The 24768-nt window shown below is 35.0% G+C and overlaps 2 protein-coding genes across 3 annotated transcripts in view; one reads left to right on the forward strand and one right to left on the reverse strand.

The window, feature by feature from the left end:
- Nucleotides 1-21769, reverse strand: part of LOC126759700 (guanine nucleotide-releasing factor 2) — a 54385-nt gene extending 32616 nt beyond the window's left edge. Inside the window, exons 1-2 of one of the 2 annotated variants that reach the window (XM_050474720.1) lie at nt 15853-16049; nt 14303-15259 (exon numbers count right to left, since the gene is read on the reverse strand). In XM_050474720.1, coding sequence (XP_050330677.1) covers nt 14303-14462 — 160 coding nt within the window. In that variant the 5' untranslated portion in view covers nt 14463-15259; nt 15853-16049. Of the gene's footprint in view, nt 1-14302; nt 15260-15852; nt 16050-21358 lie in introns of those variants that run through there. The other variant, XM_050474722.1, reaches the window with a different exon arrangement.
- A 266-nt stretch (nt 21770-22035) lies between these two features.
- On the forward strand, nt 22036-23625 carry LOC126759709 (melanoma-associated antigen D4). Its single transcript, XM_050474740.1, has 6 exons — nt 22036-22108; nt 22290-22578; nt 22639-22807; nt 22869-23025; nt 23086-23158; nt 23226-23625. Exons 2-6 carry the CDS (start codon nt 22408-22410, stop codon nt 23313-23315), a joined length of 660 nt encoding a protein of 219 aa, XP_050330697.1. The 5' UTR covers nt 22036-22108; nt 22290-22407; the 3' UTR covers nt 23316-23625.
- Nucleotides 23626-24768: the final 1143 nt, after the last annotated feature.

Below are 24768 nucleotides of genomic sequence, written 5' to 3' on the forward strand. Positions count from 1 at the left end.
CCGGACTGATTCATTGAAACTGCGCGCGCAAGCCGAATCGTTGAAATTATTTTTTGAGATATTTGGGTGCAATCTTCTTTATGTTCGTACGAAGTTTGATCTCCGGATGTCAATTAATGCGTACTTGCCAGCAGCTTATTAAGGACAAGAAAAATGTGTCGGGCGATTTTCACCATAAAACGAATTTGAACAACGAACTTACTTGAAATTTTGCATTTCCAATGGAATATCGCTGAAAATTTGGAGAATTATTTTGGTGAATCTATGTACTTTATCACGAACAAAAGCTTTTAAGTGACACAAAGCATTCAGTGAAGGTTGTGAAATCATCGCAAACTTATGCTTATGCGAGTCGTCCATCCATCTCTGCTAATGACGATAACATCGAAAAAATTAAAAAAAATAGTGTTTGAAAATCGACAATTTGTCATCAGAGAGATAGCAGAGGATCACAACTCTTATGGATCGACGCAAAACATTTTGGTTAATGTTTTGAATATGAAGAGTGACAATGCTTAGAAACAAACTGAACATTTTGCAAAAAAGAAGTCGAGCAAAGGCGCGAAAGAGATGCCTGATAACGTAGCTGAGCATACTAAAGTGTGATCCAAGTAGAGATACTTTTTTTAATAGTCTTTTTTGGCAGATCACGCGTCGGTCATCATGAGAAAGATCATGAGTGAGATCATGTTATTTGCGAAATGTAAAGTTTAAAGTCCATGCGGAGAATCCCGCTTCAACTCAGGCTTTTGAGCGAAACGTCACGCATGTCATTTGGCAGTTACCAGTCAGAATGCTCGAACGAAACATCGAAAATTAGACTAAACGGATGGACCATCTGAGACATAGCCACAGCCAAGATTTGAAAGAGATAATCTTCAAAAAATAAATGCAAAGAATGTACTTTTAAATGATAATAAACATTTCCCATTAAATGTGAAGTTTCCGTGTTTTTACTTTAAAAAAGTAGGGAAACTCGAAATACATCACCCTTTATATTCATCAAACGCACAAGATGTGGGTTTATAAATAAAAAGTTTTGGTTTAGTATAAGTGGTTCAAGTTTTTTTTTTGTAAGTCCGGGTCATTTTTGATCAGATGGTACCTAGCATCAGATTTATTCGGCCACCGATATGATGTCTTATATTTATATTTACATATATGTGACCTGGTCTACGGAAAGGGGGCTTAGGTGTCAAAAAATCAATTTATTTTGTTTTTTTTTTTTTTTTTATTTGTTTATTTTTAACAGCTGTTTCGGAAAACTAGTTTTCGCACGTTAGCTCCCTTTTCGTAGACCAGGTCACATACATATACATTTTCCACTTCATATTTGAAAAACTTGAACAAAGTGCTTGTTTCATGATGAGCGCTCGATTTTTTAGTAACAAAATTAATCAACTAAAATGCTCAGTAGTGCACAAATAATTCCAAGTACATTTCAACTCTGCAATTATGAAATAATAATACACTACCATATGTATTTGGTGCATTGCAACTACTCCGTACCTCTGTACCCCACAACCTAAGACCCAATTAGTAAACAATTTGTAGATTGTGAAAACTTTTGAATGAAGTGCTAATTTTTTATTACTTCTCTACAAATATGCAGCGGTTTTGCTATGAGCGCTCGAAACATTTTTATACAAACAGACATGTGTAGATATGTACTATATACATATATAATATATGCGTATATGCATTTTTTAATGTTAATTAGCTATTCAAGGCCAATGAGCGGGAACAATAACTACAGTTAGAGCATGCATATAATTATTTTTCTATACAACAAATGATGATAAAGTGAAGCACAAAAATAGAAAATTAAATAATCATAATAATAACAAACACACAAAACAAAAGCTTTAACAGCGAAAAACCGAAAGCTATAATTAAGTTGAAGTCGAGTTGCGGAATAGAAGAACTAACTAAGAAATACAAATAATTTCAAGTCAGCAAACACAAGGCGAACCATAAAATGCAATGTAAGCATGCAAATTATTGCTCGCAATGAAATAAGCAATGCCAAATTGGGGAATGCGCCGCATTTTTGCACCAACTATTGTACAGTGACACCATTTTCGCTCCTTTTTTGGAGCGTTAAGCAAATCCGAATGTTAGATATGGTAATACGTATCTGTGTGTGTGCCTGTGTATGTAGACATTAAAGCAGCCATATAGACATAGACATGTGCCTTGAGTGTTTACAAAACCGCAGGCGCTTTTTGGTGGTGGATTGGTGGAAAACGCGTTAACTTTGCTTTTAAACTCACTTTTAGCGTCCATAAATCATAATTACATACAACTGAAACTACAAGTGGTAGCTGCAAGCCATAAAGCTTATACATACTTATGTATGTTGGCGTGATGTGCGCATATATACAGAGCGTGGATCACATAATTTGCCGCAATTAGAAATGTCAAAATGTCGTAATTACTTACTTACTTCACCGAAAGCGAAATCAGTTGCTGCTTACAACAACAAAAAATACAAAAAACGTAGTAAAATAAACGATAACCGCATGGTGACGACAAATGTAGCTGAAGCTGGTGATTACGAAAAGACGGAATTCCAATAAACGAGAGTGAAATTATGCTGTTGAGCGGATTTTTGTAATTATTAATTAAACGGAAACTGAATTTTTTATATAATTTTAAAAACACACAGCTTCATTTTGAATTATCAAAAGTGAGTCAAAAATAAAAAACATATGATTGAAAAAGCTTTGAAACCGAGTCATAACCAATTTCTATTTAGCATTTGATGGTTTTCGCAGAGTTTTATGAATGGAAGTAGGGAATTAGAGATATACTACGTATAATATATACTTCTGGTCCATTCAGGCTGAGCATATAAACGGAATTGTTTAAGGAGTATATAGTGTAGAAAAAAAAACAAAAAAAAACCAAATCAAAATTTCCCGGCTTAATTAACCTTTTAAGAAAGTATCCTTAAGAGTATTTGTTAAAATCTTAATAAGTTTCAGAGATAAAGATATTTTAGTAACACAGCATCAGAATCGGCTGGACCGAAAACCGAGAATTTAAACGCATTTTTTTCGAAACTGATTTTTAAAAAAAATTTGTACTGATTTATCAAGTTCTACTTAACCGATTTTTTTTTTTTTTTGAAATTCAGTATAAGATATTTTTTAAAATTCAAAAAAGTTGAAGGAATAACAAAAAAAAAATAATTTTTTTAGGGTACCCGTCATTTAGGGGAAGAGTATGGTAAGTCAGCTTTTTAGTAAGTACGATAGTAACATTTATCTAGATAAATTATCTTCTTCATTTCTTCAGATTGCTTCCACATTATCGTGACAGACTTTAAAATTTTGTTAAACAATTTTTAGTATATTATTTCGGGGATATTTTGGTTCAGGCTCAGGAGCAGCAAGGAAAGCATCTTCAAGGGAGGATCGGCAAATAGAAAGCATTAGCCTAAAGGATTTATTTAAAACCTCCGAGAACATCAGGATGGAGATCATAGAAGACCTTGCAACCGAAATCACTGCTAGAACTATACGGAACAGGCTCCGCTGCTGATTTGGCCGCTCGACGACCGCAAAAAAAAAAACACTTTTGACTAAGAAAATTCGTCAACACCGTCTCTGGTGGGCTATAAAACCCCAAAAGCTGGACTGAAGTCGATTGGCAGAAATTAATCTTCTGTTATGTAGCGACGGGATGTCGTACGTAAGAAGAAAAAGGATGAGTACGAAGAACGGTTAAGCACGGAGGCAACCGAATGGTATGGGGATGCTTTTCTTACCATGGACTTGGTAGACAGACTGGCTCTAATAGATGGAACAGTAAACGCAATTATATACCAGCAAATACTGGAGGAATATTTAACACCTTCAATTGAAGAGCATTTTTCGCAATAAAACGATCTCATCTTACAGGATGATTCTTCCTCTCGCAAAATGGAATTTTGACGTTAGAATGCCCGGGAACAGCCCAGATTTAAAAACCATTGAGAACCAAAGGTGCATTATGAAGACCAAGGTAGCAAGGAAGATACTCAGTACCTTCGCTGAGTTGGATAAAATTCTCAAGGGTAGGGTTTTAAAATTTTTGTTTGCATTTTTTTCTTCTTGTGTACAAATTTTGAGTCAATTATAGTCAAACTAACGGAGTTACAGCGCTTTAAACGACCGGCCGTGATACCTGACTTTTGATGTATAAAAAACTTCAAATCGATTTTCCCCGAAAACGTTATTTTTGAAGTTCGTGAACATTAGAACTCAAAATGTACTGAACCGATCCTTTGAAAATTTGAACATTACTTCTTCACATAAATCAACAGCTAATAAGATGGAGTTTTTTTTTCATTTTTTTATATTTATTAATATTTTTCATTGAAAATTTTTCTAATATACTTCAAAAGTTGTACAATAATATGTAATTAATTTAAAAAAATTACATATATTACTCACGCTGCCGCAAAAAAACACAAATATATCAATTTTTTTGCCTTTAAAACCTTACCCAAACCAAAGGCACCCTCCCCCCTAATAATGAGTTGATTTTTGGCCCGCCAAAATAACATTTTTCAGACAGTCGAAAAACTGGGGTGTCAGAGCACAGAGAAACATATTCAAAATAAGCAGAAAAAATTAAAGCGATCGATAATTTTTTCCCCAATTAATTTACAAATGCAGCCATTTCAAAAATGTAAGCAGTTTTTTTTCAAAATTTTCCACTAGGTGCGCCCCGAAGTAAACAACTTTTTCAAAAAACTCGAAGTATTTAAAAAAAAATTGTTAGAAAATATGGTAAAAATGATGTGATCAGTCTCTAACTGCAAGTTACAAACCTTATATGTTCGAAATTCGCCATAATTTTGTTTATATGTATTAGTGATGAGCATTGCATTGCCAACAGAAACAGAAACTTGCTATTTATTGTTTATTTTAATCATTACATGTATGAAAAACACTCCATTATTCTGTTATTATTCAAAACACTTGTTAACGATCTTTCATATTAATCACCTTTTTGCAGTTTTAATTGGGTTGTAATCATAATATTTGTACCTATGTCTGGTTACCTGCATTATTGGCATTATTAAAATTGTAAATAAATATTTTTGTACAAGAATTGAAACAAACACTTATCGGAAATTAGATATTGCCAGTATTTTGTTGAAAATACTGAAAGTTCTTTGACATGCTTACTCATCATAAATGCCAGACCAAAACAAATAATCAAAATGAGTCAAGTATTGTTATTCATCCCTTTCAGAGTAATGAAGTGGCGATAAAAATGCATTAAATACACTAATCATTTTAATAATTTTGAAATTGTTTCTTTTGAAGTATTTTCAAATTGCTAGCTATATGGTTATATCGAAGGCTCTACCTACAAGCACTTTCAAATACGTTAAAATCATATATTTCGTAGTTTCAAAAGTACAAAGTTGTATTCTGACAGCTGTCATAAATGGTTGTCAAGCCAAAATGACATAAATAAAGAATAGACAGTTGGACAATTACATTTTTGAGTGTTTTTAACACAAAAACTTACAATCTTATATTGGAAATTTAACAGTTTTTTTCGTTTATGACGTAGCATGTCACAATCTCTTACTCTATCGTACTACTGTATGGTATAAGCATTAACAAGAAGAATGAAGTCAGTAAAGTTTTTGTACAAAATTCCGAAAATGTTGAATGTATTCTTGGGTTTTTTGGGCTCATATAAATAAGTGTTCCACTTTCGGTGGGGCGCTATACCATAAAGTAGTTGCTCCGCACGGAGGAGAGAGTGGGGAGAGAACGGCACTGGCAGCAGGCAACAAGAATGCGCCACGCCGAGCTACTACCGGGAGGGTACAATCTTCCAATTTTTAAAGATATGATCAACCTCCCCCCAGACAATTTCTGTCTCCTTGCCGTGCTCTATACAGGGCACTGCAGGCTCAGGAAGCACTTGTACAATATTGACATAGTCTCTTGCGCAAACTGCCGGTTTTGAGACATGGAACAGGGAACTCCAGAATACCTGATTCTATATTACCAAGCAAAGGCCGCAGATTCCATCTACGTGGGCAGGGATCACATCACCTCAGTCCAGCATCCAGCAACTGAAATTGTTCAGAGTGCTGAGTTACTTTTTCTCCTTTTAGTTTAACAAAATCAAGGTTAGAATGAGGATCGTACAAACAGTGTTGCTACGATCATCCCACCGAATCAATGGATTTATTTTTGTTCAGTCTATTTGAAACGACTATAGAAATGTATATAAAATACTTTCAGAAATTATTATATCTTCATATCTCAGCCAGATTTGTTTATAAATTTACATTCTCGGATATATTCACTTTTGAATATTTTTTGTATGAATCATAGTAATTACACTCAGTGTCCATTTACCACAAACGCATTCCTTGTTGAATCATTTCGTAATTTCTCGACCAAAATTAGTATACGATTTGTCTAATTGCTTAGAATATAATCAATTTCAGCAATTGACTCTTCACTGACATTCACACCAATTAATTGCGTAAGATACTCGTAACTATATGCAGGTATATATGTATATATGTATGTATTCTAATTCACAGATGAGCATACTTTGAGTGCCAAAATCACTGGCGACCGATTCTCCAACAGGTAGAACACTGTGTCACTGATATTTTCAATAATTCTTTACTTTATGATAAGAGTTTTATAGGCACTTTGTATGCACTTTGAATGCGATACGAGTGGGTTCGACACTTGCAACGCGTCACAAGTCAAGACCGATGTGAAACTGAAGTGAAAAGCGTTAAAAGAGCCAGAATAATACAAAAGTAAGCATACCATATACCAAATAGAACGCCTACGAAACTCAAAATCGCCAGCGACAGCGCCGTCATCAACCATATGTGTGTATGTATGTACTATAAATGTCCATATAAATCATATGGTTATGTATACATACATATATGTAAATTCACACTTAAGTACGATATGACGACTGCATGTTTGGCACACGTTCTTACGTTTTTTTTTTAATTTTTGATCATTAAGCTCGGCGTAAAATGAGTTAACTTTAAAGTATGTTTATAGTTGTCGGCGCTGCGGGCAATGAAGCTTATAATCGTATAAAGAGTATGTTGGGTTGGGTGGTGGTAGCTTTGTAAGAAAATATTTATAGCAGCAAATGTACTGTTACGAGGGTTGCCTTTTATGTTTCGGGAATGGAGAACGAAAAGAAATATTAATACGCTTTATTGGTTTTCTGAATATTCTCCAATAAGATCTATATACTTTTACATGCGTTGAAACCAATTTGCGAAGCCCTTTTGCCACTCTGATTGAGGTATTTCCAAAATTTGCCACCTATCCCGATGGCACAGACGTGTTACGAAGTACCTCTATCGTATTTTTATTGCTCTCGACCAATCGACACGAGCCTTTTTTGAGGGATCAACAAATTGTGTGGGATGGAAAGTGAAAAAGAATATTCTACAAACAAATATTCTGGTCCCACTAATGCCTATAGTTATCTCAATCTTATAATAAGTCACATAACGGTTTTGCAGTATCAGTTCACGCACAGCATCAATAGTTTTCGGAACAACAACTGATTTTGGACGACCTTCAGGAAATTCTTCTTTTAGTGATCTTCGACCTGGATCGAAATCACCATACTATCGGTAAACACTGACCCTAGTTGGAGCTTCATCACCAATAATTTAACAAAGTTCGTCGAGGCACTGTGGCTGAGTTAATCCACCTCGAAAGTTGTAAAAAATAATCGCGCGAAAATGGTCCCGATTAAATTCCACTTTTTGGCCGAGATGAATATTTCATGTTACTGTAAACAACACAAATACGCTCGTATGTCAAAACGTTCTGAGTATGTATACCATCAAAAATGCCAAACTTTACGATAAGGTTGTGAGTTACAAGATTGTAACACTAGGGTAGCCAAATCCCGAAATATAAAAGGCAACCTACGTATTATATGTTCGGAATTAAATTTCATATTGTCACTTATTTCACATTAATACAGAGTGAGAAGTTTCGGGTTTCGCCTTCTTTGTTCTTTAGAATTCGAAAACCAAACAGCGTGACTTTATTTTTAGAGAGAACAAGCCGAGCGCTCGGATATATATTTCATTATTTTTGCTAATCAGCAGAGCTGAACGTATTGTAATTTTATTCTTTAATAGTATTTCGCAGGGTATGTTCATATCTAATAAATTTAGTGTTTTAAGAAGTACATACTGGTATATGGTAATAGGCATGGTGAAATTTTGTATGAAAATACTTCAAATGGAATTCAAAACATAGATCCATAATAATGTATAAACGTGTTCATTATCAACAAAGCGATTTTCGTCAACTATTTTGAAAAGCAAGAAAACATCAACCAGAAATTTTGATCCGTTTTTAAGAAATGCTCCGCATTTCCTGCTGGAAATTAATTTCTAAAAAAATTGAAAAATCTCTTTAAATGTATTTCTAGGCAAAAAATAAGTTTCATGAAAAGTAAATGTAGGGTTTTATTTTATAGTATTATTTCTCATTTTTGAAGAGCCGCTCCCAATTTAATATTGTAAGAATTTGAAAAATTCGAGCAACGGAAATTGTCGCGGTCCAAAGGTTAAGTGCTCACTGCATCTGCCCTCACAGCCACCCATAAATAGCATATACTGTCTGCTCTTGCTCTCTTGATCTCGCGAAAATATCTCGCGTATATGCGAGTTATTTCAATGCATTTTTCAGCGCTTTAGACAAGTTTTTTTAGCGAAATTAATTGCGCACACGTTCCATGACATTTATTTATAAGTGCGAATAAGCATTGTCATAAATTTTTGTAGAATTCATTAAGGTGGTCCTCGCCACGTCGGAAATAATTTTTAATTCCATATCAATTGTATCAATCAATCTTATTAGGTATTACAGGTATTACAATCTTCCGGTCTGGTCCATATAAACTGCGCCCCAAACCGAATCAATACTTTTACCAGAAATTTCGAGATTTTCAAGGAATCACGTCCCTAGAATCGCTGAAAATGTTTCAGAAGTGTGAAACAGGCTAAAAGCATTCAATGAAGGTAGAGAAGGCATCGAAAATTTGCCTCATGTGAGTCTTCCATTCACGTCTACTAATTGTGAGAACATCGAAAAAGTTAAAGAAACAGTGCTTGAAAATTGTGTAGGCATCAGAGAGATGGTCGAGGATCTCAACACATTTTGGTTAATGTTTTGGTTATAAAGCGTTTCAGTAATAAATATTTGTATTAAAATACGTGAAAATGTATTTTTTCAGTCCGGGTCAAATTTGATCAGATGGTAAAAACGGAATTAATTTCATATATTGAACTGGTACAGTTCTTTATTAGAAAGCCATATTAATTTTCTTTATTGTCCTATTTTTTAAATGGACAAGTAAAAGTTTCTAAACAAAAAATACGTATGTATATCACCAAAGTATACATTGAAATTCTTAATATCTTTAGAATCACCATAATAGTGTCATATCCATTTGTATGTATGACGATATCTCTCAACAATGAGCCTAATTATGTCATGCTCAACTGACTACATGTTCGCAATAAGTTGACAACAGGAACAACAGAATGTGTTGTATACACAACTGACACTACTGTTACTTCTTTACAATTCGTTCATTAATATTTTGACAATCTTGTGTTCGTAAGATGATTTTTCGTGGCGCCCGCGTAATCTAGATTATGTTCTCTGTTAAATTGTGCTCAAGCGGATACACCAAATCTACACGAACCGTGCGAGAAATCCTGTCAACTTAGGTCGGATCATTTTTGTTGCGAAGAATTGAATGTTTAGGAGTCAGAAAATTCGATTAATTTAGCTTTTTAAAGCTATGTGAGCTATGATAGGTGTGTAATTATAAAATATAACAGATTCGGTATTTCTACGCTCTACGTGTTACTATTCTTACTGGGTGGATCCCTTTTGCACAAACGTGAATTTCATTTCAATGCGAACGAGTGATCATATAAAACGAAACGTATGAACTGGTTGCTGTGAAAACGAATAACAAGCTAAAATTAACATTTTGTAGTTTGCGCACTTAGAACCGCAAAGTTATTTATACACTAAATAGAAATACACAATCGTACATACAGATATGTCCCTATCTTCATTAAGACATGCCTAGAAACATTGATGACTAATGACAGAAGTATTCGTTTTGGTATAATCGCCATTAGTTGAACCCTTTGTTATGCGTATGGGAGACAAAATCGCTTTTTGTTTTGCTACTTTTCAAGGCGTTTCATATTATTAATGTTTCTCATTATACTCTCGCAACATGTTGTATAGGGCAAAATAATTGTATTGCCCTGAAGGTTATATAAAATACCTAAAGCTTTCGAGATATCTCTATATTTAGGTATATCTATCAAAATAATCAGGGCGATTTCTCTCCTTGTGTTGGTCGGTCCATGCAAGTGATAGGTCATCCGTGGTTTAAAAATATAGGTATAATTAAAATATGGTTTACATACGATTTGATTGATTTTACTAATGGTAAAAACAAGGTCATTGACCCCATCAAGGATCTAAACTAGAAGCCATTGACCTCGGAAAGGTTTGTGCATCTGGTTAGAGGTATACAACGGGGTCATTGATCTCGTGAAGGGTTGTAGACATCGCTTAAGGTCATTGATCTGAAACCACTAAAGACCATTGACCTCGGAAAAGCTTGTGCATACCCGCTAAAAGTATGCAAAAAGGTCATTGATCTCGTAAAATGTTGTAGATATCGCTTAAGGTCTATGAGCTCCGGAAGGTTTGAAAGGCCATTGATCTCGAGGAGAATTGTAGACCTCACTAAACGGCATAGATCTCATAACAAACAAAACATCTAAAATTGTCAAAAACAGACTGCACATTTCCAAGACCTCAGATACCGAGTAAGAGGGTCTAAGTGCCTATATATAATGTGGTCTGATGCTAAAATAGTGGTCTTAGCCTTCTTGTTAAATCATTTTAGCTCGACATCGATATTTTTTAAACATACACTGTATTATATACATACATATGTTTATTCTAAAAAAAAAAGAAAACTCGGACCAATATCGGGACCTGCGTTAATCAGAAACCGTAAAGGTTTAACAACTTGTGTATTTCTACTATCAATACATACCGATAATATCGGCTAATCTAAGAGATATATAATTAAATACCGAGTGCATATTTTCCTGATAAAAAGGTGACCTTGTGCCAAAAATTCAATAAATCTTGGTAAAATTGCGTGGAAAAATGTTCTTGAACGTTTTTCTGATTAATGCCCAGGGTGCATGCAATCAGCCTAAACCTACCCCAGATCTCAATACAGCGATTTTCGACTTTCAGGTTGACCTTACTACCATGTTTTACTCACACCTGCAATTATTCTCCCGCGTTTGATCCTCACAAATTGCGAGAGTATAAAATCTTCGGTTATACCCGAAGTTGGCACTTCCTTACTTGTTTTTGTTTAGAAGCCAGCCATTCACCTTTTTCTTTTCGCGTATTAATTAGAGGAGCCAATTGATGCTTCAGACACAGAATTTGTTTTGTTTTGTTAGAGAATTAGCACGTAAACTGTTAGAGAGTGGAAGCTGTTCAATTATGGCCGATACTGTTGTTTACATGCAGCTATGTTCGGAATTCAAACTATCTTCAATACTCTGTATTGAAATGCTACAAAGACATATTAAACATATAGGTCAAATATTTTGGTCTTCGATTGGCCTCTTTTTACTCACTTTGTTAATATTTTGCTCTTGGTAAAAGATTTGCATGTGAAAGCTTTGGCAAAATATTTTAATACAAGAAAATATATGAATACATCATTAAAAAGGCATAACCTCTTTCCTCTGTATTTGATTTGGTTATGTGAGTTGCTCGATAAGGTCGCCATTCCTCAAAATTAATCGAAAGGAAAATAATGATAGACAGGTATTTGTAAAAAAAAATATAAGACCTTATTTATTTTATTTTATTTATAATAATTCATATAACAAAAAGAGTTTTATTATATAAATACATAAACGCAGCACTGGCTACGAGGCCTTCAGCCGTCTTGTAATTATAACTAGGTGAAAAATTCTAATTGCTAAGGGTTAGTAAAGATGTAAGTTGCTTAAATATATTTTAACAAATCGTTGGTTTTTAAGAATCTATATACAATCATCACGTTTTTTTCTGAAGGTTCACTTAGTAGTTTTATGAGATCAATGTTGCCAGAGTTGTGGGCTGTTGGGTGAAGCATCGGACAGAGTGTGAGTAAGTGTTTGATAGAAGCGGTGACATCGCAAAGGGGGCAAATGGATGGGCTTTTACCCGATAGTAAGTGGGCGTGTGTTATGATAGTGTGTCAATCCTTAATCGAGTATATGTCTTCATTGCGCTAGTTGGAACTGTTGACGAGTAGATTATACGATTTCTGGCTGGGTTTATGACCGCGTAGTGATGTTTAAATGTTTTCCATTCGCTTGCGTTTTTTTGATGCCTTTTGAGCTTAATAAGGTTAAGAATGTCTTGCTTGGATGAGACGTAGTATGTTAAGGCAGGAGTCCTGGCTACATTTTTCGCAGCGAGGTCTGCAAAGTGGTTGCCTGTAATACCAGCATGGCCAGGGACCTTATATATGTTTATTTATGAACTAAAATCAATTTGAGTAAATATAGACTAAAGGCGAGTAGGTCGCTGATTCAAAATCTCTCTTCCCTGAAACCGATAAAGTATGTATGTAAGTACATATGTATGTACATATGTCTCGACCAATGTGTTTATTTCTAACATCAAATTCTTTTAAAATTAAGGATTTATTCTCAGCAATCTGGGGCCGTATTTGCGAAAAGTTCCAAAAGATACTTCATTTTAGTTAAACTAGATGGAGAGTACAACTTTTCTCTTGCTAGATACTTAATCTTAATGTATATCTTAGAATGACTTTCAATTTAGCTTTTATCTGTGTTTTTTTGTGAAGGGTCTGCAATGTATTGCGCACCAGCAAATGTAGGGGCACACTTGTCCGCTCGAGTGTACGTTCCGAAACTCATAAAAACTCAACATATGAGTAAGAGATAAATAGATAAGGTATGTCATTTTTATGCCATTATACCCGTATTTTAAGCGGCAATGAATTGTTTTATTAATAACACTGCTCACCGAGTTGGATCATTTCAGATATCTTTACAACATCAAGTTTGTAGAGTTGCTGCTTATCAGCAATGACGATAGCAAAAGCAAATATACTCCAAATAAATTTAAATTTTATCATATTTATTATATATATACTTATTTTATATATATTTATTATGTACATATATATATATGTATTCGCGTAAACCCAACCGATAAACAAGCTGGCGATGGAAATGTAATTACTTGTGTTTTGGAATTGAATTCAGAGAGAGTTACATCTTGAACTGAATTTCTGTAGCTAAGTTGGGTTATGTTAGGTTAAGCCGATAAATCTCACAAAGACAGCTCTGTACGTTGGTACAGACATCACACTCTCATAATTTGACGGAGCGTTTTGAGTTAATCAAAAATTTGTTAAGGAGGTTAATATCAATCCCAGCCACTTCGGTAGGTTTGCCAAAGTTGCGACTACCGAGACATTTCAATCTCAGTCTGGCAAAAGCCGGACAATAGAGGAGAAAATAACAAGATGATTCCATTTCGTGATACTCCATATACATATAATACATAGCTTTAGTAAAGAGAGTCCAATAAATATTTAGCCACACCGCGTTTGAGCTTATAGAAAAGTGTGCGGTCAGAACACCTACAATTGCGGCGAAATTAACTTTGCCAAGAGCAAGTACTTCAGATTACGATTAACTCTGGCCCAGAAGGATCTCACAGTCGCATAAATTCAGTTGAGATCCCGGCCTTTCCCGATTTGAAACGTTAGATTGGTTCATGACACAAGATGTCCAGAGTCCAATTTGGGCAACTTTTTCGAATAACACTTCGGAGTTGTCTTCCAAAGCTGGAATAGTTGCTGGCTTAAGACTTTAGACTTGATACCGACTCACATACAATCGGATAAAATATATAGGCGAGCTGTGTGGCATGTAGCGCCATCTTGTTGAAACCACATGTCAACCAAGTGCAGTTCTTCCATTTTTGGCAACAAAAAGCCAGCTCATCGGCTTTCCTTTTTCCGGCGATACCGCTATAACTGGGCATCCAAACAATCCCTATACGAAAGAAGCTTAATGCAAATGAGTTTACAAAGAACCTTGGCTATATTTCTTAAGTATTACAAGAAATTAGTCACTTAAGGCTAGTGAATATAACTTGACATTCTTGCATATACGCACCTCTGTTGTACGACACACCCGCGCCATCGGCATCATCAAAAGCAGGATTTGCACAGCAACGGCTATCTCCGACAGCGGCGTCAGCACTCGCGGCACGTGAAAATGGACGCGGTTTGCGATTTTTAACGCGTAAGCGTAACTCGGTACTTAAAATACGCATCGCTGCGTAAATATAACGTAAAACTTACACACACACACACACAAACGGTAAACAATTAACGGCAGAGCTCACAATGAGAATGACTTCATTTGCTTTGTTAGCGCACTTAATGAACTTTTCGGTTAAACACACAGCACATTAAAATTAATTTTCTTTTCAAAACACTCCACACAATTTCTATTTCAATTATTTCACACTCAAAATTTATTATTTTCCTTTTTTCAACTTGCACATGCCAACAACATGCAGCTTGCAACAAAAATGAAAGTGCAGTCAAAATTAGGCATAAAAACTGCCTACACTTCCCAACACTAGAACCACCACCAGCGCCAGCAAACAAATCTTAATTGCGTTCCGGTTAAGGCTGGTCACAAGCGCTGTGTGGCACAAGCGGCAACTGATGCGCAGCTGCCTGAAGGGTTGGTTGGTTGCTTGCTTGGTTGTTAACGACAGCAGCGCTATTGGAACGCTCATATGCCAAAAATACCGAAACTGACAGTGATCTCTGATGGACAGACAGTAAGTAGTTGTGTTCACAGCAACCGTCGCTACTAAAGTTGAATGCCAACTGCTGTAACTATTGGCATCAGCAGTCAATCGCCGCTGTCGCTGTCGCTGTTACAGCTGCTGCTAACGCTGCTTTTACGATTGCTGCCTCTGCTGCGGCTTTTTAGTAACTGTGCGCGATGAAAGCATGTATACAATTTAAAATATCGTGTGTATTATTGTAAATTGTTCAACACAGTTCGACAGTCATTTACTTCACCATTTATCCATTCATGCAGTGGAATCAAAAACTATATTCGAACACAACAAAAATGAAAAAATTCAAGAAAAAAACACACTAAATTTGTTGGTCGAATGGACAGAAAGTGAGTTGTGGCGCGTCGAATTGAGGCTTTGGCGAGTTGTGTGTTGCTGATTTGAGTTCATTTACAAGTATACAATAGTGTTTTGCTTTTCTATTAGTTTCTACTAGCATTTATTGAACTTATTGCTTTTGTTGCTATTGTTGTTGTTGCTGTCACTAGTTTACGGCACGTAAGGCGCTGTTACGAAAAAAACATATTATTGCACAGGCACAGGCTATGTAAAAGCTTTTGCTCGTATACGCTTCACTATATAATATGAACATATGTATACACATGTATGTAATGTATTGTAATATAAATATATGTATTGTAATGCATACGAAAATATAGCGAAATCGTTGCTTTTCTATAATTTCAATATTGACTTTGCAATAACATAGATATTTTCGCTGTAAGTCATAGCACTACATGAGCACAACAACACCACCACCTCAACTACCACATTTTATGTACATATGTATGTATAGACAATTTTGTGGCGTATATTTCTTTCCGCACAGTTCAATGTATTGTCTCACCGCAATTTCAATTTCATCGATCTATTTTCGATTTGTATTTTATTATTTCACTTTTCTTTGTTATTGTATTATTTATTGAAAAATTTTCTGTTTTGATTTTTTTACGTGGAAATCTTTCAGTGATCGCGTTTTGCGGTTATGTCTACAATAAGTTTTTCCCGCAGCGTTTATAGTTACTTGTGCTCGTACTAGAGTCAGTTAGCTGCTCACAACGCAATCGTCTACTAAATGCTCTTTGCTTTTGCTATCGTCAATGTTGTTAGTCGTGCTAAAAGCTAGCAAATCGTGTCTTATCAAATGCGAAATAATAAATTTAAATGCACACATACATAGATAGGCATTTTTTATACATATGATGTGTATGTGTGTATTTGTATATTGATCAGGCGCATACATTGGGGTGGGGTGGTACAAATGTACATACATACATACATTCGTTAGCTAAGGCAGAAGACAATAGGCGTATTTGTTGCAGTGACTGTCGACGACTTTGAAAGGCGTGCGGAGATAATGGCAATTGAATAGAAAGATATGAGGTGGCCATAGCAAATGTTGGATATATCTTGTCAACAAAAAGAAAGATGGTATTAAGTAACTTAATACTCAAGTAGAAAGAAGGAACTGGAAATGAATGAAAACGTTGACTTTAGCTTTAACAACTAATAGGGTCGTTTAGAGTAAGGAAATCACAATACTAGCACAAGACAAGAAAAAGAGGAAACGCTATAAGCAAGTGATCCTACTTTTTCAGGTTAAGATCATCGAATAATTCAATATAAATAACACCTTTCCTCATAACAACTAAACCAAAACCGTCAGCATTTTAAATAATTTTCATATTAAAACTTCCGATGTTTTCAGAACCAACCTCAGCAGATAAAAAAAAAAAAACAAATCGGAGATCGGTCTAACAGTGCTTAAAATAAAATAATGATGAACTGAAGTTTCGCTCGCGAGCTTTATGCGTAAGCAAGGGTGTGTCAAAGCAAAATCATAAAAGTACTTTAATTGAAAATTGAGAAAATCGATCGAAAACGAGTGTTTTTTTAATAATCTCATTCATATGAATAGACCCAAATGACCTTAAGTCATGTTCCAGACATTTTATTTTCTGACTGATTTTTGAAAAATGCTTGCCTATTAAAAGCTTCCAGTATTGTCGAACAGAAAAGGTCACATTCGAAATATGATTTTTTTTTTGGTTTGAATAAATATTATTGCTCTAAAAGGGGTTTGATATCATACGACTTCCCTACTTAACTGAAGCATCACCAATTTCGAAATTTTAGAAGACAAGACAAAACTACAAACGTCAAGATTTAAACTATAGCCACAATAAACACACTATTTCCCCGAACCCTAAGCAACTACGAAGAGGAAATAATACCAAAAATTATGCGATATTTAAACTTGAAGTTAATTTAATTTTTTATTAAATAATCAATTTAATTAATTATAAGATTTTTGAGATAAGCCAAATTATTTAAAAATAGTTTTTATTAAAAAAATATATATATAAATACATACATACATATATTATATGTATTATATTTATTTATAAAAATTATAAACATTTATAAGTAATTTATTTTGTAATAATGTGTATATTGTTAGAATTCTTACAACTGGTCACATTAGAATATTTTATGTATGTATCTTCGCCAACAGTCGTTCAATTTGAGAGTCATGTGCGTATTTTGCCAAATTCCCTCCAAGCCACCCACCAAAACCCCAATCTACAAAGGTAAAAACAAATAACACTGAATCACACACACTTACATACACAGATGTGTGTACAGTGGTTTTCGAAAGAAAAGCAGTGCGACGATCAATCTTTCAGAGCCACTAATAATAATTGAAAAATATTTTGTGACCACCGTTGTTGGGCTGTTTATCTTAATGAAACTTGGTAAACATGTTTCTCGGCATCGGTTGGTATTGCAGATGGGCGTAATCGGACCACGCCACAAAACGCCATTAAGCGAAAACCCATAAAGGGACATTCTTCCCACATTCCCATGTCACAGAGCGATAATGGGCGAAATCAGACTGCAACCGCGCCTACTTCTTATATAACACAATTTTAAATTCCACTTGATTCTTTCCTTTCTAATGTACAACAACTCAAGAAGGAATTATATAACGTTATAAAACTTTGCAAGAACAACATCTTTGGAGTATACCAGCTTTTGATCAAAAATTGTTCAAATCGAACCAAAACTGTTCAAGCCACTAGGAACCAAATATTTGGACCCCAGTACCTATAAATAGTTGACTTTTTCCCCAAAGACCAGTCAATGAGTGAGATATATAATTGAAATTCAGGAATAATCCTTTCCTGACAATGGTATGTCTGAGTGTCAAAAATGGGCTACTCTGAAAACCTTATCTGCTAAAAGTTCCTGAGAAGGAAGGAATTTGATGTAGATATTCTCGGGGTATATGAGAACTAGTATTATTCCATATAAAGAACTTTGAGAATATAAAAAGGTGCATATTTCCTTGATCATAGTGTGAATGTTTATTTTGATACTATGGTATAACGTTTCATAGACATATACTACTTATATAATTTAGCCCTTCTTGGCTTTACTTCTTCATGTAGACAAATATTTAGAATAGTCCCTTAAAACATACGATCCAGCAAGTGAAGACATTAGCAAGAAAAAATACAGCAAACCCTCTCTATTGTTTTTTCCAACCAACCCACTGATCAAATTTGACTCGGACTGGTAGTTTAAACTGCGAGCGTAAACCGAGTCGATATTTTTTTTATGTTCGTATGAAGTTTAATCCCCATATGTCAATTAGTGTATGTATTTTTGTTGTTTGTTTAAAAGTGAGAAGTCGTGGAAACTTGGCTCATGCCAGTATGTTAAATGATGATAACACCGTATATCCTAAAGAAATAGTGCTTGAAAATCATTGTGTTGGCACCAGAGGGATGTAAACATCTTGGTTAACGTTTTGGGTATGAACACTTCATATTCGACACGTACCTGAACTTTTTGCAAAAACGACGTTGAATAGAAGTCGTAAAGTTGACAATGTAACTGTGAACCCTGTGGAGATGCCCTTTTTTGATTACGTTTTCAAACGTCCAATAAGGAATACTACTTTGCCGTTTTGAGGAGTTTTCGTGAAGCAATTCGTTGTAAATGACCGAATCGGAAAATTGATGGATTTTTACAACGATAATGCCCTACAAAATTTTACCATGATTCTTAAGTTTTTGGCGAAACAAGAAACGAGAGTCACCGTATTCGCCATATTTAGCTCCCTGTAAGTTTTTAAGTCATTCGCTGAAGGTACCGAAGACCATCCCAGCCAAGAAAGTGTATACAAAATTGGATTAAATGCTGACATGATTGCAGTGAAAAACGAAATTGGTGGCAATTTGAAGGCGATAATAATCACTTGTACTAAAAACAAGTGAAATTTTTGTTGGCCAGTCCGGGTCATATTTGACGATTAAAAAGTATATAGATTTGTATATGTGCACATGAGATGTACTATTAGAGTTATTTCAAATTTTTCAACTTCAAGAGCGCCTTGCTACTGTTTGGAGCATCACTGTATGCTCACGTGTTCAAATGTGAAGAGAGTGAGCACGAGTGTAAACATAAAAGTTTGAGCTTTTAACCAATTAATCCCAGCTGAGAGCCACACGACAACGCTCATATTCACTAATGCAAAAGCGTTTCTCAATTTCGTCATTATATGGTAGGTAATCTTGACCGGCAGGTAAATTAGTTTTTATTTATAAATAATCTTACAATATTTTGCTTTGTTTACTAAACCTTTGTAACCAGGCGTATTTTATAGTAAAACATGTTAAATATTAATTTGTTTATTTGAACGTTCACAGCATAAAAGAGTTGTTTATTTAGTGTTTTCAGTTTGAATTGGAGCTTAGCGTATGGTGGTCTCAACTAAGTAGTTTGTTTGCAGATTGTAGCGTTACTCTAAGCAATAATTTGTGCCAAACTTTGTGAATACATATTTTTAAATAAAAAAATATTTCCATGCATCCAACAATATCCAGCAATACATCCAGGTCCGATCCGAACGATAAGTTAGGATATTGTAGCACTTCCTTGGATAATAATATACTATGCTAAATTTAGTGAAGATATCTTGTTAAATAAAAAGTTTCCATGATCACTTCAGCAAGCTAATGATCAGGAACTTGTTAAAAAAATGTTGTTTTTGTTATTTGTAGGGAGTACTACTAAGATGACAGTCCGCTAGCTACATACATACATATGTACTCTACTGTCATTTAATTTTTGTATGTATATGATATAAACAAGTCATCGCAAAAGGTTAGACAATTCCAAAAATAAGTAGCTAAGCACCAACAAAAGTGTAGTATTTTGAAAGGTTTTCCCGCTTATATCGATACACAAGTACTAACAAATAATCGGCTTGGTTATTTTAAAACCAATTAATAACGAATACAACTGTTCGAAACGCCAAAAAATCACGAGTTATATTTATTTAAGACAGTTAAATATTTTGTGGAAATTAAACACTGTGCTCGTCGTAAAACCGAAGCACTGCAACTTTTACTTCCACTTAGTGCTATGCTCCAGCACACTGCATAACGGTCACACGGGGCATGAGCAGCGATGCGTTCAGAGGAAGTGCGCTGCAACAGCGTCTACTGACTCCTCTGCTTACTTACTCGGTGATCTATGGTTATACAAAACTGCAATGGCATCGCTGAAACAACTTTGCACACCAAAATGAATACATACAACAATATAGAGTTTGTGTTGTTGTTGACAAGGAATGCAATACCACAGTGGAATTGGGGTAGAGTGAGGCGCCTGTTTGCCGATGATGGCGTTCAAAGTTGCAGCCAAGACGAACGTGTATGCCTGTATGTATGAATAAATAATGTGCTTCTCCTTGCGTATGCGGGCGGATGCTTGAAAATGCTATACTGTCTGCAGCTAAATTGTACTGCACGCGAATGGAGCAACAATCACAGCATTTCGTTAGAGTGTACACACACAATCATTTTACACCTCCCGAATGTTAAAAATAAACTTGTTGATAAAAATACACACGAGAAAGGAGATCCAATGGGAACAAATTCCATATGCGTAAAACGTGCAGATTTCGATGCTACAGATTTTTTAAGGCATGTTAACCACATTTGTAATACTAGTTAAAATATTTTATGATGATTCATGCTCTCTGTAGGGCGCTGGTTTATAGCAGCGGGTTTGTGGTTGCCTATAACTGTAGCACGCACTTTTGGAAAAAGCTGGTATGGCATGGTAAGGCATGATGCAAATCGAATGCTATTTTTTGTATAAGAGCAACTGTCAATTGTCCGGATATTTAGAACTTCACTGCGGCAAATACTTTTGCACAAATTCTTAGTATCACAAACATGATTAAACAAAGTATGGTTTGGTACAGCTTTCCACTAATCCTTTCTCAAAATCGGACACTTAAGTACATATTAGTGGAATGGAGATGTAGTTTTACTTACCGACTTTTTGCAGGGCATTCATGTTCATTTTCCTTTCCAATCCACTTTGCTGCAGGAGCTTTGCTGACTTTTGCGGAAACTGCTACTCGCCTGCTGGGCTATTTTACTCGTGTTTTTGTGTCACTAAATTCCTTCTGATTACAATTTACATATTCACTTTGATATACATATGTAGGTATAATATTGCATTTACATATTTTCTATTACTTTTCACTTTTATTTTTGTATCAATAGCACATTTTAATTTGCACACGCGTATATTCTATTTATTCCAATTCACTTCAGCATATTTTTTCACTATAAATTCAATTTGACTTTTTAGCATTTCTTCATTTTAGGGCACTTTTCAGAACGACATATACTTCGCGCTGTCTACACTTCTGCTTCTGTCGCTGTCGCTGCCACTATGTACGCGAGGATGAATGGTAAAAACGATTGTATGTGTGTTGAATTTTTTGCTCCCTTCTGTTGGGAGAGCACCGGTGACTCTCTTTATATTTAACATTTGATTATACATTTTCGCCACTAGATGTCCGTCGTTGTTGTCTGACATTTTCCTTTGCACGATTCGTAAACAAAATAGTGGTTCGATAAAATTCACACTTCGTGAGCTATCTGAAAAATATTTAATAGATAATTACATTATTTCAAGTAAAAAATTAAATAAATTTAAATTTGAATACTTTAAATATAATAATTCAATAATAAGACAGCTAAATTCTGATTGGACTTTACAACATAATTCAATTGGTAAGTTAGTGATGTGACCACTACCTGATGTTATTCACTATCGTTTCCTAATTTATTAAAATTTTGGTATTTTGTTAATACAAGGCCAATTTTTGACGGGATCTTTATTGCTTAAAATAAAATAAATAATGTAATTTATTTTAATAAAGTTTTCTTCAGTATAATATTCGACTAATTTTAGGTGCTAACCGATAGACTTTTGTATATCGATACATATAAATGTGGCATCGGTAAAAATTACTAGTAGTAAATACAATTGGCGCTTTTTTAATCCTCCAAAATATTAGCCTTTTAAAAAAATGGAAGACGAGGAGAAGCTTGCTCAATGTCGAAATGCAATTTTGGTATTTGCAATCAACAATATTGAAAATAAACTCCCTATAAAGGAAGAAGAAATGCGTGAAATACTTGGCAAAGACAAAGCACTCCTCAAGGAATGTCTACCAAGTGTAATTCAAACATTGAAAAAGGTAATTAATATATTAATTAAATAAATTTATGTACCTAAAGAGTTTGTGTTTCATTTATAGATTTATGGAATAGTTTTACAGCGTGTACCTGAAACTAGAAAATATATTTGCTATTCGGAGTTAAGTGCATCCTCCACAGCAGAGTATGATTTGGAACAGATCCGCCATTTAACATTATTATTTATTATACTGTCTTATCTGTTAATGAAAGATTGCCGTGTGGATGAAGGTATTTAGAAAATATATATAAAACCCCCAAAATAATATTAAATTACGCATACTATTTGCAGAGCAACTATTTAATTTCCTCAAAGGCCTACGGATAGATATCGACGAGGAGCATACATACTTTACAGGAAATCTGAGAAAGCTTATTTGTGAAACATTTGTAAAGCAATTATATTTGAAGCGAGAAAAATCCGATTCAGAAACAGACATGGAAACAAGGCATGCACATACGTCATTTCAAATTGTCTAATTGATAAAAATAATTTTTAATACTTTTAGGTATTTGTTCTCGTGGGGTTATCGCGCTACTATGGAATTTCCACCAAAAGATGTTTTACAACAAACTGCGGGGGTACATTTTTTTTAACTGTTAATATAAAACACCATTTGTAATTATAATTTGTTTTGCTTAATTTCAGATTCTTGGCAAGGAAGCCAGGGATTTCGTCTCTGTATACAACAAATATTATTCAAATGATAATAATGAAGAACCAATGGCTGTGGACTAAATGAATTAATAAAAATCATATCATTCTTGTTATAGCTGTACCCATTAAACATTTTTTACTAACCATGTATGTATGTCAACATTTCTTAACTAGCTCTAGTTTCTTTCATATTTCTAAAATTACAATTTAACTTATTTTACAGTATTTTTAAAGTTTATACTTATATTCATTGTATAGTATAGTTATAATATAAAAAACTAGGTTATTCTAAATACTAATGATTTTCCATAAGCAAACAATTGTACCAGTTTGATTGTTACAGGCGGTGTGCTTTTATGAAAAGCTGCATTTTTTAACTTCTTTGTTTTTACGTGTATCTTGTTTAACTACTTGTTTGATCACATAAGTCAGAACTTTTTATCTTAGTGGGTTATGAATCAGCTTGTCAACTTGTTATATATGTATATATATTTATACGGTCTCTGATGTTTCGTTCTGAGCTCGATTCCAAGTGTAGCCAGGTCCTTCTCCACCTGGTCTTTCCAACGGAGTGAAGGTCTTACTCTTCCTCTACTTCCCTCGGTGAGTACTGCGTCGAATACTTTCAGAACTGGAGTGCTTTCATCCATTCGAACTTATGACTGTTAGCAGTGACGTAGGAGCCAAGTGGCAAATGCGAAGACTGTTTGTTTGATGACAGGAGATATTTCGGCTTGCCCTCATTCACTACCAGAGCCATTTGCATGGTGTGATCAGTTGTTGATTTTCCAGGTCTAAAGCCACACTTGCTTTTGACGATAGGCTTTAATATATCACACAATACGCTGGATAGAAGTTGACGCAGAGTGTCCGGTCTTCCTTTTGTGTATTAGACAGAGCACACTTAAATTTCAATCAGCGGGCATGCTGACCATCCGACCATATGCTACAAAGAAGTTGATGCATGCTCGTTATCAGTTCTTCGCCGACGTATTTGAATAGCTGGGCCGACAATCCATCGGCCGTCGTTCTTCAGACAGGTAATTGTTATTCCAACTTCTTCATGGTCGGGCAATGGAACGTCCGCTCCATCGTCATCGGGTGGGGAATCGGATTCACCATCTCTTGGTGTTATACTTTTGGAAAAGTGTTCGATCCATAATTTTAATATGCTCTGGGCATCAGTCACTAGATCACCTCTAGGGGTTCTACAAGAGCATGCTCCGGTCTTGAAACCTTCTGTCACCGCACCTTTTCGTAGAATTTTCGAACATTTCCCCTGTCGGCCAGCTTTTCAAGCTCTTCGTGCTCACGCATTTCGGCATCTCTCTTTGTTTTACCTGCAAATGCGTCTCGCTTCCCTCTTCAACTCTCGGTATCTATCCCATCCCCCAAGTGTTGTTGTCGATTGTAACGTTGCGCTGCGACACGGCACTCCTTATTGTACCAGTTGTTCTTTGGCATTTTCCGAAAACCAATAGTGTCGTTTGCAGCTGTACATAAGGTGCTTGAGATGCCGTCCCACAGTTCCCTT

Source organism: Bactrocera neohumeralis, chromosome 5 (assembly GCF_024586455.1).
Source record: "Bactrocera neohumeralis isolate Rockhampton chromosome 5, APGP_CSIRO_Bneo_wtdbg2-racon-allhic-juicebox.fasta_v2, whole genome shotgun sequence".
In the NCBI taxonomy this organism is placed as follows: Eukaryota; Metazoa; Arthropoda; class Insecta; order Diptera; family Tephritidae; genus Bactrocera; species Bactrocera neohumeralis.